The sequence below is a fragment of the Hippichthys cyanospilos genome, chromosome 18 (genome assembly GCF_059441005.1).
Source record: "Hippichthys cyanospilos isolate Australia breed blue-spotted pipefish chromosome 18, RoL_Hcya_1.0, whole genome shotgun sequence".
Classification (NCBI taxonomy): domain Eukaryota; kingdom Metazoa; phylum Chordata; class Actinopteri; order Syngnathiformes; family Syngnathidae; genus Hippichthys; species Hippichthys cyanospilos.
The window spans coordinates 10187409-10203190 of NC_142386.1; the positions used below are offsets into that span (position 1 = coordinate 10187409).

General features: G+C 37.6%; 1 protein-coding gene across 2 annotated transcripts in view; it reads right to left on the reverse strand.

Annotated features, from left to right (window-relative positions):
* Nucleotides 1-3678: 3678 nt before the first annotated feature.
* Nucleotides 3679-15782, reverse strand: part of gabrb4 (gamma-aminobutyric acid type A receptor subunit beta4) — a 48924-nt gene continuing 36820 nt past the window's right edge. The window contains exons 6-10 of one of the 2 annotated variants that reach the window (XM_088441181.1): nt 12981-13118; nt 11056-11208; nt 10327-10583; nt 9686-9775; nt 3679-7518 (exon numbers count right to left, since the gene is read on the reverse strand). In XM_088441181.1, the coding sequence (XP_088297307.1) occupies nt 7165-7518; nt 9686-9775; nt 10327-10583; nt 11056-11208; nt 12981-13118 (992 nt within the window). In that variant the 3' untranslated portion in view covers nt 3679-7164. The remainder of the gene's footprint in view (nt 7519-9685; nt 9776-10326; nt 10584-11055; nt 11209-12980; nt 13119-15782) is intronic. The other variant, XM_088441182.1, reaches the window with a different exon arrangement.

Below are 15782 nucleotides of genomic sequence, written 5' to 3' on the forward strand. Positions count from 1 at the left end.
GGCATCTTTATGTGAGAACTTTCAGTGTTTAAGTGGAAGATACACATAAAGGTTGAAGGAATGTAGCGTCAACTTTAACTCATTTAATCCTCAAGACATATTTTCACATGTTTCTCTTGAGAGTCCGGTACTTACGTATATAAATACCGGACTCAAGAAAAACATGAAAAAAAATATACAGTAGACAAGTAATCAATTACTTGGGTACAAAAGTAGATACAAAAGTACTTATTGGATTTTGAAAAAGGGTCGATAACCTGGTATTAAATAACTGGACTTAAAATAAAATGTACAGAATAATTACTATATATGAAAAAAAATATAGATACATACAGTTCAATTTTTTAATCTTTTTCAATTATATATATTATTTATTTAAATCTTTCTCAATTTTTTAGGATTGTCTGAAAAAGGTTGGTGCTCAATAAAGTAAGTAAATGCTGAAGATTATACTGCTTTATGCAGTATAATTAGTATTGTAGAACACATAATATATGATGTATATAGTAATAGTATATATAATTAGTCTTATATGTCCTCGGTATTAAATGAGTAAAGGGGCGGGGGGCTACATTGTCTTATTCGGTGCACGTAGGCTTCCAAAGTACCTCTACAGTCAATCTGTAAAATCAATGAGCTGCTTCCACCTGCAATTCATTGTTTCGCATGAGCAACACAATGTTTCCGATGTCTCCCTCCCACATTACATCTCCACCGCTCTAAGTGCACTCCCATTTGGAGGCGGCTCTGTTCTCTTCACCTTCACCACTGAAATACTCCAGTTCAAGTGTGCATCCCGGGAGAGAAAAATCTAAATGTGCAAGCGCGCCTGAATCCGGTGTCCTGTCCTCTACAAGAGTGCAAACGCTGTGTTTTAACAACAGTGCGTTGTCCTTCCAAGCAACCAAATTCATTATCTGCTACTTTGAATGTCCTCTAAGTTTGAACTGCACTTCAAAAAAGCTGCAGTGCCAGTTCGTCCCACCTGCAGTAAAGTAGATCAAGGTTACTCTTGTTTTAGTTGACAATTCCATTGGAATCCAATTGTGCAATTATTACACTTGTCAGCAGGAGTTCTTTTGTATCTTTATTCAGGACAGATGGATAGAAAGGTTATAGCTCATGTGCGCAAGGTTCAATTATTTTTCTTAGATTTCTTTCACCATGCAGTCTTGTTTTATTCATGGTGAGTGCCCTGACAAAAATTCAGGACGGCAATCCCCGATACCCGACGTTACCCTGTTTTGATGCATCGTCATCACATATTTACCTTTTGGGGACTAATATCGCAGGAGAAAATTCAGGCAAATTAAAATGTATAGAACCGATCTTCTATTAGTCCACAAAGGGCAAATTCAAAAGACACAGCTTTCTTTACTGTATAAGCCTTTATTTGTAAAAATTCTGTTGTTTGAATGATAACCCTTTTTTTTAATACCACATACTTGAACACCTTGTATTTGTAAAAAAAAAAAAGAAGAAAAAAAAAACACATTTCGTTTTAACACCTAAAAAAGCTGATTGACACCATAACATTAATTTGCACTGACAAAATAAATAAATAATACAATATCATACCACACAAATGCTGATTTCCATGGTTACCAATACTCCAAATGAAATCAAACACCTCATTAAACAACTGAAATAAGCGCTCCAATGTGAACATAAACCAAAAATGCATTGTTTTTCTTCCAGTGCCAGTTATAGCTGATGAATTACATTTTCTTTCTCATGATTAAACAACAACAAGGATAACAATCCATGACAAATGTAACAAATACAACAAATCAAAAATGAACACAGGAATGGAGCAAATCATTTTCTAATTTATAGTCTAAAAAATTAAGGGGCTGGTGTTGTTGATTGGTGTGTGTGTGTGTGTGTGTGTGTGCACGTGCGTGATGCCAATTTCTAGTGTTCAACTGGTTAATTGTAAGCCGCTCTGCAAGTGTCACAGAGGGAGGCACACTGATGTCTAACTGGGAAGATTGTGGCAAATATCACCATTAGAGCAATCAGCGACAGACCATAAAAACTAAAGGCAGCTCCTCTCGGGAAAAATATGGGGGCCACCCACTCAGTGCGCAATCACATGGCTTATGTCGGACGCTACCGGTGGAGCATCCTTTACATCCTTTGTAGCTGAAGTGTGACTGAAGTGGACGAGCGTGCTGAACCTGATCAAACCACGATTCCAAATTGGGTGGTTTGCAACAAGCGGGAGTACATTTTTGTACATGTATCCCAACATGTACATTCTATGTTTACAGTTGACCTCATTTATGGGTTGTTATTACCATACTGCCGAGATTTAACGGAGCTGGCTCTAAAACAAGTGCAATTTCAGCATGTAAACACTGGGTCTTTCTTTTCCTGGCTGTGCTGATGAATCACATGATACAGAATAAAAATAGGAGTAGGTCAAGAAAAGAAACCTTCCAGAGGTCAGGTCATGCAAAATAAAATTGGGGTGTACACAAAATAATGAATGCACCAACTAAAGTTCTTCCAACAGTGAGAAGTCTGCATGTCAGCCTTGGTCTGGGCTTTGGTGGATGAAATTTTCCTGCTGTTTTTCCATTTGAATCTCTCGACTATTGATTATGTATTATTCCTATTGTTTGTTTGTGACTGGAGGTCTAAAAGAAAAGGTTTTTGTTTATTAGAAAGATTGATTGTAAAAAAGGTACTAACTCATATATTTGTTACCACTTCTTTCAAATATATGTCTAAAGGAGGGTCTAAAAATGGCTTGTACTAAATAAATTAGACTGAAAAATTACTTTGGGTTGCTAAGTACTGAAGGAATAAATTACTTTTGATCCTTCGGGCTAAAGTAATCTATTACTTAAGGTACTAAAGTAATAGGTGCGTAATAATTAACTATTTTAGGTCATTATAATTGACCAAAACTCAATTTGGTACTAAACTACGAGAGTAATTTATTACCTTACGACATTTCATTTGAAAATCTTTAGAATATTAGGGGAAAATGAATGTAAATAAGTTTCCCAGGATTTAATGTATGGACTATTTAAAATGAAACAACAAGCAAAAAACTACAAGTTTATGATCAAATGGTTGAGTTAGTTATACTTTCTATGAATAATTGTTAAGGCCAAATAGTGAAAATAAAGGAATATTGGGTATATAAAGGTATGATTTAAAAAAAAATCTAATATTGCATTATGAAAATCGTAACTTTATGAGAAGAAATTTGGGAATATTAGGAAGAAAACGTTTGCCTGCCTTACGATCAGAGCTGTGATAAATGTTGTATTTTGGAATTCAATTCAATGAAGGTGAAATGAAGGATGAGAAATCAATTAACCTTTACAAACCTTGACATCCCGTAGATGAACATATTTAGCTCTGCACATATCTATTGTTGGCAAGGGAGCAGCTGCACGATGACTTGGCTACGTACCATGCTTTAGGGCACATATGACAATTTTTTTTTTTTTGAGGAGCAGGAAAAACCATCACACTGGCCTTCTTAAGGCATATCCTGCTCCCCTAGACTCTATAAGCCAGATTGGCCATAATGCCCTTTGAAGAAAATAAATATATATATATATATATATATATATATATATATATATATATATATATATATATATATATATATATATATATATATATATATATATATATATATATATATATGTATGTATGAGGTGACTATGATTGGGTGATGGCTGAGGTAAACAATGCAAGTACACTGTGCTGAAATTTCCTAACTTTATCCTAATTTGGGCAAAGTACAAGTTGACGCCATCCCATTTGCTGACACTGAGCCAAAGCTTTAAGTCAACATTAGCTTTGCACTTGTGGGGACAGGTGAACTTCAACAGTCTCCACAGACTCCTTCACTGTGAGAGGACTTGTTGAATTCTCCATTATTTTGTCAACACTTGTCTTTTTTTTTTCGCTTGGTTTTGTTTGCTGAAGTATGCCAATGCTAGAGAAGCTGTCCATGCCATTAGCAGTGAGGCTAGTTGGTATTTACGAACTGCCGTGTTTTTGTTCATGCATTAAGAAGTATTACGTGAAAGATATATTTACAGTACAATTCACATGTAATTACACATATACACTAGAGGCAAGAAAAATTCACATTGAACTCAGACCAATACTCCTCCCCCTTCCATTCATTAAACATGTGTTAAATGAACATAAGCTCCATCTTGTAGAAACACATGTACTAATAGTAACTCTTCAAACATAAGGTCCTCACAGCTTCTGGGATGAATGTGCGAATTCCACACCCAGAAAGCCATGACAAGTAAATATAATGTGATACATGCAAGGGCAGCTTTTGTTAATGTAAAAAAGAGTGAAACATGTTATACTTGAGTTAGTTTTCAAATACAAACACAAATACTTTTCTTGCAACTAACACTTTTTTTTTTTTTAATCAAACAACCATCACATTGCCTTTGTAGAGAAATGACCAAAAAGAAGAAAACAGTACTACATGTAAACCGCGCCTTCACAATCCTTTCCATCCTATTATATATCGACCAATAATGCTAGGGACAAGGATACTGAGGAAAAAAAACCAACAACAAAAAAAAACAGTGATTATACACATCTATAGTCACTTACATTTGAAATGTAAAATACAAAAATCTCCTCCTTGATCAAATATGAATAACTATTTGTTTGGAGGGGATTTGCAATTACAAGTAATATGAAAAATGGACTTGTGAGTTTCTTTTTGGATACTTCGGTAATTTCTCTTATTGCCTGTTCTTAACTCATAAACTTCATTCAATATTAGGTAAAGGTCAATAGGAGGGGACCATTTGGTGAAAACGCAGTGAAAAAGTGAGAAAAGGTCACGGCCACGGGAACCCACTAAGAAGAGATGTCGAAGACAGTGGAACAAAATTCACTGTTTAGACGTGCCAAATACAGAATACAATTGATTGTTACGCTACGAAAGATTGTTTAGTACTTTTCTCTAAATAGGGGTTTGGGGAGCTAAAAAAGAGTTTGTTGTTTCTCAATGTAGAATTAAAAAAAAAAAGCACAAAAAAGAAAATTCTCACCAAATTGTCTCATTCTATTGGGCCGTACCCATATACAATATATAAAAATCTTCGGCACAGTACTGGACTTTCCATCTTAATTGCATCTAAATAATCGTCATATATATTTGTTGTAATAGTTCTAATTCTTGTTCGGAAAACAACAGAAGAGGGACCTGTAACAGTTTTGTTATCACGCTCTTCAAAATGCAGCCTGCACATTTTTCGGCTTACAGGATGGATTCATCATTGATATGATGTCACTGCAAAATGCGGACTAAAAGAAACACTATGACAGCAAAAACTGCTTTAGTGTGCAAACTCATCTCATAAATTGTTATTGTTTCCTGATCAGCATTACATTTTAGAGAGGCTTTGAGGGGGATGTTGTTTTATTCAAGAAAACTGATAACACAATTCGGCCTTGTTTTGCTATTTCCCAATATTTGTTTCATATCTCCTATTTCCCATGGAATATCATTTCAATTTAAAAAATGAGAGATGCCTATTGAACCTGCACTTTCAAGTCTGATGTCAGTGACCTTTGACCTCGCAAATATTCTGCTGGATGAAGGGACAAAAGTACCAAGGCATGAAAGTTAGTAATACTGCAAAGATCGCCGGGGTCAATTTTGACAATAAATGATGCTCCTACAAATACAATTGAAAATGAATATCTTCCCTCAAGATATGGAGAAACGAAAACATACTGCTACACAGTCTAGGCCTTCCAGTTTTTTCAACCCTGAAATGTAAATAAAGTGTCTTTTTGGGGGGCGGTACACATCAGACAAGAATGAAGGAATTGAACGAAAAGGCTACATTTTGCATTATGAAGGAGAACATAACAATACGGAACTGCTTTCGGGTGTCATTTCCATTTGATGTTTAGCTCCAAGTCAGTATTATAATGTTGGGTCTGGCTTCAAAATGTTGAATCCATCATTCCTTCCAGTTATGTTCCTCTCCAACGTCCAATACTGAAGATATGCTCAACATATTAATAAATTGTGAAAACCACCTAACAAAACTATGGTCTGAAGTTTTGATGTCACATTTTTCCTCCACAAAAATCAACACGTCTTTCCCAGCCCAGCCCCCTCCCGCTTCATTTCCTTTTTCACAAAGCAGGAATGACATCCATGAACGCTGCATCTAAAGAGCATGTAACTCAATCAGCAAGAGGAAATCAACAGTACAAATCTACTTTGATACTTTGTATCAATACTTAATGATACAATGTACACCACGTTTTTTTTTTCTCCCCAAAATGAGTTATGCAAAATGTTTTTCTCTCATAATGCCCTAGCTTTAGAACATTTCCCCGCACTCTCAAATCACAGTATTTTTCAAGACAAAATCATATCTACAATAATCAGCACTTGTTTGAAACTATAAAGAAAAGTAGACCCCGCCGCCCTCCCATCACCTGAAAATTTAAAGTTTACGTTGGTGCACAAAAAATTGCCATTGTGTAAAAGCTACCACTCCAAATATATATATATATATATATATATATATATATATATATGAGGAACAACACATATTCCAAACAAAGTTGCTGTACATGATGGAACCGGAGATTTTCGTGCACTTTGTGTTGATGGGCTACGTGGAGGGAGAAGGTAAAGGGGCGGGGCAGGTGTTCAAGGACCTTGCTCAGCTGATGCCTGACCAGACAAGCCACCACTGAGGATTTCTGATTACAAGAAGAATCAATAAAAAGTCAATGGGGGCATCTTCTCTCTCTCTCAAGAGCTTTTGCTTCTCTTTTTTTTTCTTCTTTTTTTCCCATTTTTAGTAGCAAAAATATCATGCAGCCTGCAGTTCCAAAAATCCCTGCGGGGATCTTGTGTTTGTTCATTTGTTTGTTTCAGGAGGAAAAAGGAACTCAAAGCCTTAAAATTCCTCTCACATTTTTTTAAACATTCAAGTCATCCTATTAATACTTTGTACAGCAGAAAAGTCCTTCATGTTTCGTGTGTGTGTATATATAAATATAATATACTGTATAGAAATATGCATATACATATGTTCAACCTGTATGTGTATACATATTTTGGGACTGTATCAAAGCCAATTTAATGTGCTCTCAAAATATGGCCCATGATTCCTAGTGGGATGCACATCAATTCACATAGTACAACCAGTAGATTAGGTTGAAAAATCCAAAAGTGATGGGGAATATGACCCGGGACCACTTGTCAATGGTGCTTACATCTGACAGGTTTGGGATTTTCAACTTGAGCTTGGACGAGCGCCGCCGTAGTCGGCAGTTGGCCCGGCTCCGCATGGCGCTCCGATCCAGCGAGTGGTGGCTGAAGCCATCTCGGGGTGCCATGGGCTTCCTGAATTGGACCCCGGAGCTGTCGAAGGACATGACTGAATTCCGAGAGTCACTAACGCTGCTTCCCACGTCAGAAGGCATCACCTCGTTGTTCATTTCCAGCGTGGTGAGGAGAATGTTGCCGTAAGCGTCCACCTACGACACAAGCCCGGACACAGGGGCATCAGTGCGGGCTGCTGCCGAAATAATATTCAACGCCACTAAATCCTGCACGCCTCGAAGATTTTCAAAATCAAGCAAAATGCAGAGGTGAAATGGAATGTTATTTCTAGCATGCCAGAAGATAGTTTCTCCATTAAGACATACATGGATGAAGTGCAAACCCTGGTTCCAAAACAGTTGGGTACATTTTCGGTGTATAATACACGCACATGCAGCAAAAGATCATTTTAAGTTGGTTATGTCCATAAGCTGCTATGTTGTCTTTAGCAACAATAATAACACCAACTAATTGCTATAGCCAATTTTCAAAGGTGAGTTTGGGCAATTAAAACATTTTCATGATTGTAACCGGCTCTGGCAAAAAGAGTCCTCATGTGTCAGAAATTTCAGTTGTCTTATTATTATTTGCTGATTCTACAATTAATTACCTTTAAAATGATATCGATGATGTGGTACCTCAGCGGTTTGAATGTTGCTAAGTTGAAATCCCTTCATATGAGAAATAAAAGCATTGGCCTCAGCTCTAAAACAACTGAAGATCTTGAGGCATCATCTTGGTAAGCTTGCATGTTTAATTAATGTTATTTACGTGTGTGTGTGTGTGTGTATTTTTTAATGAGGTCATAGTACCCCACAGGGAAATTTGATTTAAAAATGTTGTATCACAAGATTTGTGGCCTGTGACAAAAAGTTTATGAAAATTGTTTTATGGGTATTATATTCGGCATGGTGGAAGACTGGCTATCATGTCCTCACAGTAAAGAGTTCCCAGATTTGATTCCGGCTCCAGGGTTCCTGTGAGGAGTTTACATGCTATCCCTGTGCCTGTGTGATTTTTTTTCTTTTTTTGGATTATTGTGGTTTTCTCCCAAAACCCCAAAAACATGCATGGTAGGGTTCAAATTGTCCTTAGGTGTGTTTGTGAGTGTGACTGGTCGTCCATTTCTGTGTGCCCTGTGGTGGCTGGAAACCAGTTGGGTGTGTCTCTCGCATACTGCTGAAAGACTGCTGGTATAGGCACCAGCACGCCAGCGACCCTAGTTAAGATAGGCGGGTATAGAAAATGGATGGACTATGTTTTAAAAGCATTTTGCTACAAAAAAGAAAGAAAATGCGTTGATGGTTTAATGCATTTTTTCGCATTCAAGGTAATACAAAAAGAGCACCTTGAGTCACTTCAACTATGCACTGTGCTGCATGCATTATGGGGCGGGGTCGGACTTTGACATTAGAAAATTTTGCATTAAATAACATAGAGAACTGATCAACTCCATTACATAATGTTGTTACATGCAAGGCATATTATGAGTTTTACACTAAATCCGATCGTAGACTATCAAATTGGTGGGAGGTTCTCTACACAAATATAAACACAACAGTGGAGCGATAATTGTGGAGGATAATTTGCTTTAAATACGTTGAATTAAACCTAGAAATAGATTAGTTACAGAAAAAGATCACGGAACAGAGAAGTGGTTTGGATGATTAATCACATTGGCTGATCTCTGGACGACAAACACTGTAAACCACACAGAAGTGTGTTAGTCAGTCTTCTGTTTGATTTTGAGCTGTAACGCAACATCCATATGTATTTTCAAATTTTATTAGTTGCTATGTGCATTTATATAAAGCATTTGTGGAACCAGGCTTATTTGAAGACAAATTTACCTGGACGTGCTAGCAAAAGAGTAGGATAAAAAAATGTTAGCAACGATGCACAATATTTTTAAATCCCTTATTTTCATGAACTTTAACTATAATTTCAACCTTTGCCCTGCTGGAAAACGAAATTAGAAATCTCAAAATGGATACTTTGGCCCAATTAATCCTCCAGGATATTTATCAATAACGCAACATTTTATCCGCAGTCATGCAATGCCTTTTGCCAACGGCTGGTCACAATTTCTGTAAAGGTGTGTTTTTAAGCCTGTGCTGCGCATATCAAAAGTAGAATGAAGAAAACATATTTTTTAAATCTTTATCTTAACACACACTGTGTTTGAAGAGTATTGATGCTTTCATATCTCAGATGAAGTCACAACCAACTGTTTTGGAACCAGCGTGGCGGTTAAACAATTTTAAGAAAGTGAATTATCATGAAGGATGGCCTACAGCTTATATGATTTCTAAATACATGTACCCCAACTTTTCTTTGTTCCTCGAGATACAGATTTCTTCGCTGTGTAAATGACCTGAAGGTGTTGGTTTGAAACGGCACGGAAATGGAGTCCTTGCAATGTGAAAGAAAAATGAAGAGAACATTAAAACGACTATCAAATACTGGCATATAAGCACATTTTCATTTGATCACACAATGCATTCAACACAGAAAAGCTTAGCATTAGTATCTTACACACAGAAACAGGAGGCGTCATTCAATCTGACCATTCTACCTGAAATCTCCCCATCTCATCCTGCTGTATTTTGTTAAGGATGTTAACGACAAGGTAGTGGGGTGAGAATGAATGAAGCCAACAGTGACAACCACCTAAATAAGAAATGAGAATGTTTATACCAGTGTTGGGCTCAATGAATTGCTCTCTCAAAGAAAAGGGGCTATATTCGATAAAAAAGCAATCAGCGCTCAAGAGAAAAGCAATGGATGATGGTTGGTGAACTGGCTGTGGTGGAAACACCGTAGTTCCACAACATTACTCCGAGTGTAAATAAATTACACGGCTTTCTTAAACATTCCAAAACACTGAGCTTCTTTTGTCTTCCTAAAGTCTCAATGAGAAGGTGAAGTTGAAAATAACGGAGGAAACAGATATAGATGCAAACCTGTTCCCTTAGGCGCTTCTCTTCATATCGTGTGCGCTCATTGTTGACTTTATTCAGCCGTTCATTGATTTTCTTCTGTTGTGCCGGGCCCCGGCCAAAGAACACATAATTTACAAAGGCATATTCGAGCAGGGCCAGGAACACAAACACAAAACAGCCCATGAGGTAGACGTCGATGGCTTTCACGTAGGGGATCTTTGGGAGAGTCTCCCTAAGGTGGGTGTTAATTGTTGTCATGGTGAGCACCGTTGTCACACCTGAATGCAGCAGCACATATACACATACAAACACAAACATATATAAATCAGAGAACCGCATTTTAACCAGATTCAATAGACAATCACAAAGTATGCTCCAGTATTGGCTAGATAAGTAAAATTTCCCTTTTACTTGCTAACAAAAACTAAATCAAGGTAGTGTGATAGCTGCGTGGTTCGGGGGCAACATGCAAACTCCACACAGGAAGGCCGGAGCCAGGTGGATTTGAACCGCGTCCTTTGTACTGTGAGGCGGACATGCTTTTCACTGGACCACAAGGGGCCCTGTCTCAAAAACTGTAAACTATAAATATTTTTCACCTTTTAAAAGTTCTGGTACCCACGTACGTATGATTTTAACTACTGCTTGTGTAATTTTAAAATTTAGAATAATTTCCAGTGTGACAATACTTTTGTTTGAATCGCGGACCTACAAAAGTTTTCAAATGCAAAGTGCGGGGTTGAAACTTACCCAGGGCCACCCGAGCTGCAGAGGCATCATAATTGATCCAGAAGGAGACCCAGGATAAAATAGTGATCAAAATGGAGGGCATATATGTCTGCAAGATGAAATATCCAATGTTCCTCTTAATCCTGAAACTCAGCGAAAGCCTGGGATAAGAACCTGTAAGCAGAAACAATGAAGTGACAGCACGGATAAGATCGGGGAAGAGTGAAAAGTGGGAAAGGGGAACGTGTTAAGAGCGGCAAACTCTGCACTTGACAACGTGCAGGGTAGTCATTTCCCCGTTTGTTCAGATGGAGCACTTAATTTCCCCAAAGCGATGGATTCCTTTCCAGGGACAGGTTCGATTCCAATTAAACATGGCACAAAGTCGCAAACACGGCAGATTTTTCTGCAAGCCCCTATCTCAGCAGGCCGCTCCAGCATCCCTCTGAGACTTGTCACAGAGAGCTGCTCGCTGTTTCCCTCTCGCTCCCTCCGTCCTCTAAACATTACTGAAAGGCCATTTTAAAAGGGGATTGCAATGCACGGCTGCACACTAAAGGACAAAACACATAGTTCTAAGGAGGTAAAGTGGAATTTGCTGGATATTTTGCTGAGAAATGTCAAAATAGCCTTCTATTTTTTATTATAACAGTTAGATTTAAACATGCAGGCACAAAAAATGCTGAGGCAAAAAGCAATAAAAACAGCCATTCAAGAGCCATCTGCTTCAGCGATATAGACTTATTTATGGTTTGCAAACTTAAAAGATTACCCTAAACATAGTTAAATGTAACTATGGTTATTCTGCAAATTTTTATTCAGGAAAGATAAGCATGGCGGGTCTAATCTATTTTAATTAAAATTGCACAGTGACAAATGACTTCTATCTTTTAATGAAGCAATACTTTTTGCATGCATGTTTCACCTAAAGAGAGACTAACATTCACCCACCAAACAACGACATGCAAGATGAATTCTGGCAATGAGCAATAATGGACTTTGTTTGTGTAACTCAGACAGGAGAGATACATTTGATCTCTGGTTGAGAACTACGTGCTACACAATAATATTATTGGTACACTTATGCAAAATGCAAAAAAAAAACCCAACAAGATACCACAAGTTCCTGAAGGCATTTAAATTCAAAATTGTTCTTTGGCCACCATGAAAATAAATTTTGTCTACTATTTTCTACTATTTTATTTTTTTTAACGATATACTCTAGAAATGTACAGTGTATCCGCAAATATTTTGAGACACCAAGTAGCTGCAACATTCTAACAATTGCAGGCAAAAAAAAACAAAAAAAAATGAAAATTGAGTCAAAAAGAAACTGACAACATAAAGGGTTTCATCCCAACAAGTTGGGTCGAAATAGATAACCCATGAAACAATCAAATTTTGGTTTATTTTGGGGATTATTCATTTTGATCCACCTTTTTGGGGACCATCACAGTTGGGTCAAAACTGATCCCAATAATGGGTAAAAAAAATAAAATAAAAAAGACTGACTCAATATTTGGATGGATTCGACCCAAGTTTCTAATTACCCTTTGCTCAAAACCTCAAAAATAGATTTTTTTTTGTAATTTACACACCAAACCAGAAGGGTTGGGTCAAATTTTATGCTCTTATAAATGTAAAGTTCATTTTGGGTGTTTTTTTTTTTTTTTCCTCTATCTGGGACGAAATTTTAAACAACATGTATTGACCGAATATCATCATGTATTGATATTCGTAGGGCTGGTGCCCATCACAAAATTTGGGCCATATACATTGATTTTCCTGACCCCATGGCCTATGCAAGTAAAGATGCAACTCATCAAAATGCACCAAATTTTCTGAGGCCAAGCATTAAACAAGGCTCTGTATTTTCCTATTTTGTCATTACAAACATGGCGGTCAATTTGAGACTAATGATTTCATGATAGCCGTCACTGGCTTACCTGTAGTAAACCTTACTTCCTTGGAGACCAAGCGGATGTCCACAATGGAGAATTGAGGTAACTCTAATTTGTCCACACCCGTCACGGCGCTGTCCCCTCCTTGCCAGAAGAACACAATGTCATCTGTGGTGTATCCGTCTGTCACACGGCCCCAGGAAGAAAATGGGAAACAAAACCACACGGTCACGTAATAACCATGAAATGGAACGATGCATCTCGTTGAAAGGTGCACTGTGCACGAGTCCCTCCGATCAGCGATGCACTTTGCTGGGAAGCCATTCAGATTTGAGCAGATAGCTTCACTTTTGAAGACCATTGCACTGAGAAATGATATTACCTCCCCAGAATGAATTCAAGGAGACATTTGTTGTTCCCACACAAAGCCAAACTCTGAGCAAACATACTGTCTGATGCACTTACTCACGCTGGAAGTAGAACAGACATTCCGTATCAGGCTACCACCCACGTATCAACCACACACCCCACCACAAACAGTGGCTTGTTGCGAGTCACCGTTGCTCATTTCCTCACAGGAGCTCAAGAAACTCTTGTTGAGTATTGAATGAGACACAAGCAGTGCCTGCAATGGCTAGGCTGGCTGTATTTTTTATGAAATTAATTTAATTTAACCCTTTCACCACCATTTTTTTTAAATAGAACGTATGGCATAGACTACATGTTTATATGTCGAGGATACTTGGAAAATTAGTTAAAAAATTCCCACTTCTATATATTAGGTTGCAGGCCCTAGGATTTTTTTGTCCAATTGGTATTTAACAACAACAACAACAACAATACTACTACTACTACTACTACTACTACTACCACTAATAATAATAATAATAATAATAATAATAATAATAATAATAATAATGTGCCAGAGGAGTGGAAATTATCACCAAACACCTAATAGTAATCAGTGCAATCTATTGTAACACACATATAAGTACATATTATCAATATATTTCAGCAGTACTAAATTATTAATTCACGAGCAATTGTACAATGCAACCTACCTTGTTGACAGTCGACCCTGCACTGGCTTGTTCTAAAAGCAAAAATTGCTAAACGCCACTAGATAGGTGTGTAATGAATGGTAGGAACAGTGCATTTTTCTTTTCAAATGAAGAGCGAATTAATTGGAACATGAAGCAACTCATTGCTAAATTGTGGCATTATCATTAGAGATGCTAATCAACTATGCTACACTTGTACGATGAGTCAAGTCTCCAGCATTAGTGCTCGCTGCTAATTATGCGGCGCATTCAAATGCAGTCAGACAGAAAAAAAAATACTCATTAACCATTAATCACTGCAAATGACTAAATATGTTGACATACAGTTCATTAAGAAAAATGATTGAGCTGAAATTAATACTTTAATTAATTACAGTAAATGCTCCATCTAGTTGCTTTAGTATGCAAATGCTTAGCCCTTAGTCGAATAACCAGGCGTCTGGTTTCTGTTCTTCTTGTTGTTGTATGTCAATGAATCAAAATAAAGAATTAAGCCTGCTTGTATAAATGTTACTGTAATGTAACACAGAGGAGAAATTAGACCTCCTTAAACAAGCACCAAGACACTGGACAAGAATAATATTCCGAGGAATAATATGCAGTCATCTACAAACATGTGCAGGGTGCAGCTTGTGACGTTACAATTTGTTCCCGACATCATTTGGCTGTGTGAAAATGTTTATTTATTCTTTTTGTTGTTTCTTTTTAAGCCAAGTGTTTCTCATTTTCAGTTAAGACCTACAATTTTCATTGTTGTATCCCTGGCTCATATATTTATGAATTAAATATGTCAAGTTAGCGTAAATCAGCCTTATCTACTTTTCACCCAACCTTAGCCATGAACTTAGCAGGTGAGAAACAGGTGAAATATTTTGAGGGAGGGGGACGAGAAATGTCTGTCAATGAACATCAAGAGTCGTTTGGATGTTCCCTCTAGGTTGGATGCCCAGCGTTATTGCTCCCTCGCCACTCACTTGCACGTCACTGCTGCAGGAAAGCTTTGCCAAAGCAATTCTTACTGTCACAGCGCCTTGGACGAGCTCGATTTAATATTTCCCGGCTGCCCACAAAACCTGCCAAATATTAATAGCCCAGGAACACAATTTCAACCCAGTCCTTGATTATCTTAGCAAAGCAAGCAATATAGGAACAATCATCATTCATTTTCAGTCTGAGGTTGGATATTTTCCCCAAATACGCTCATGCAGAATGTGGCAAGAAGAAAACACTTTGGGTTTCATCAAGCCCGCTTCAACCATCCTGTTGAGCAACATCCCATCCTGCCGCCCACCCAGCATGAATATTCATCAGCATGTGTCAGTTGGCTGTCCTGCGCATTCTCAGCTGGCTGCACGATCGAAAGTGATCACAGTTGTAGATTTATGTCAATGGGCCAGTATGCATTCACCGCAGCGCAGTCTCTCAGCGCGAATACCTTCTACTACATTTCACCTTCTACGATAGCGGCCCGCCCAGACTCGTGACATTAAATTCACCTCGGGACCAGGAGTCATTAGCATTGAATCTCCCTCTGGATGAAAGGTGCCTAATCCATCAAACTGATAGAAGCGCATTGTTCACACACTGAAAACCCAATAAGCATAAATAAAAAATATTCCGGCATTGTTTTAATTCATGGAATAACTACATGTTATAGATCCACAGGGTAAACAATCAACAGTTGCAACTTAAAATATGAACAAGTAGACTGATGTGTTTATCAAAGAAAATAATTAAAAAAAATATCATTTTAATTACACCAGCATATTTACCGCTAGAAGGTAAT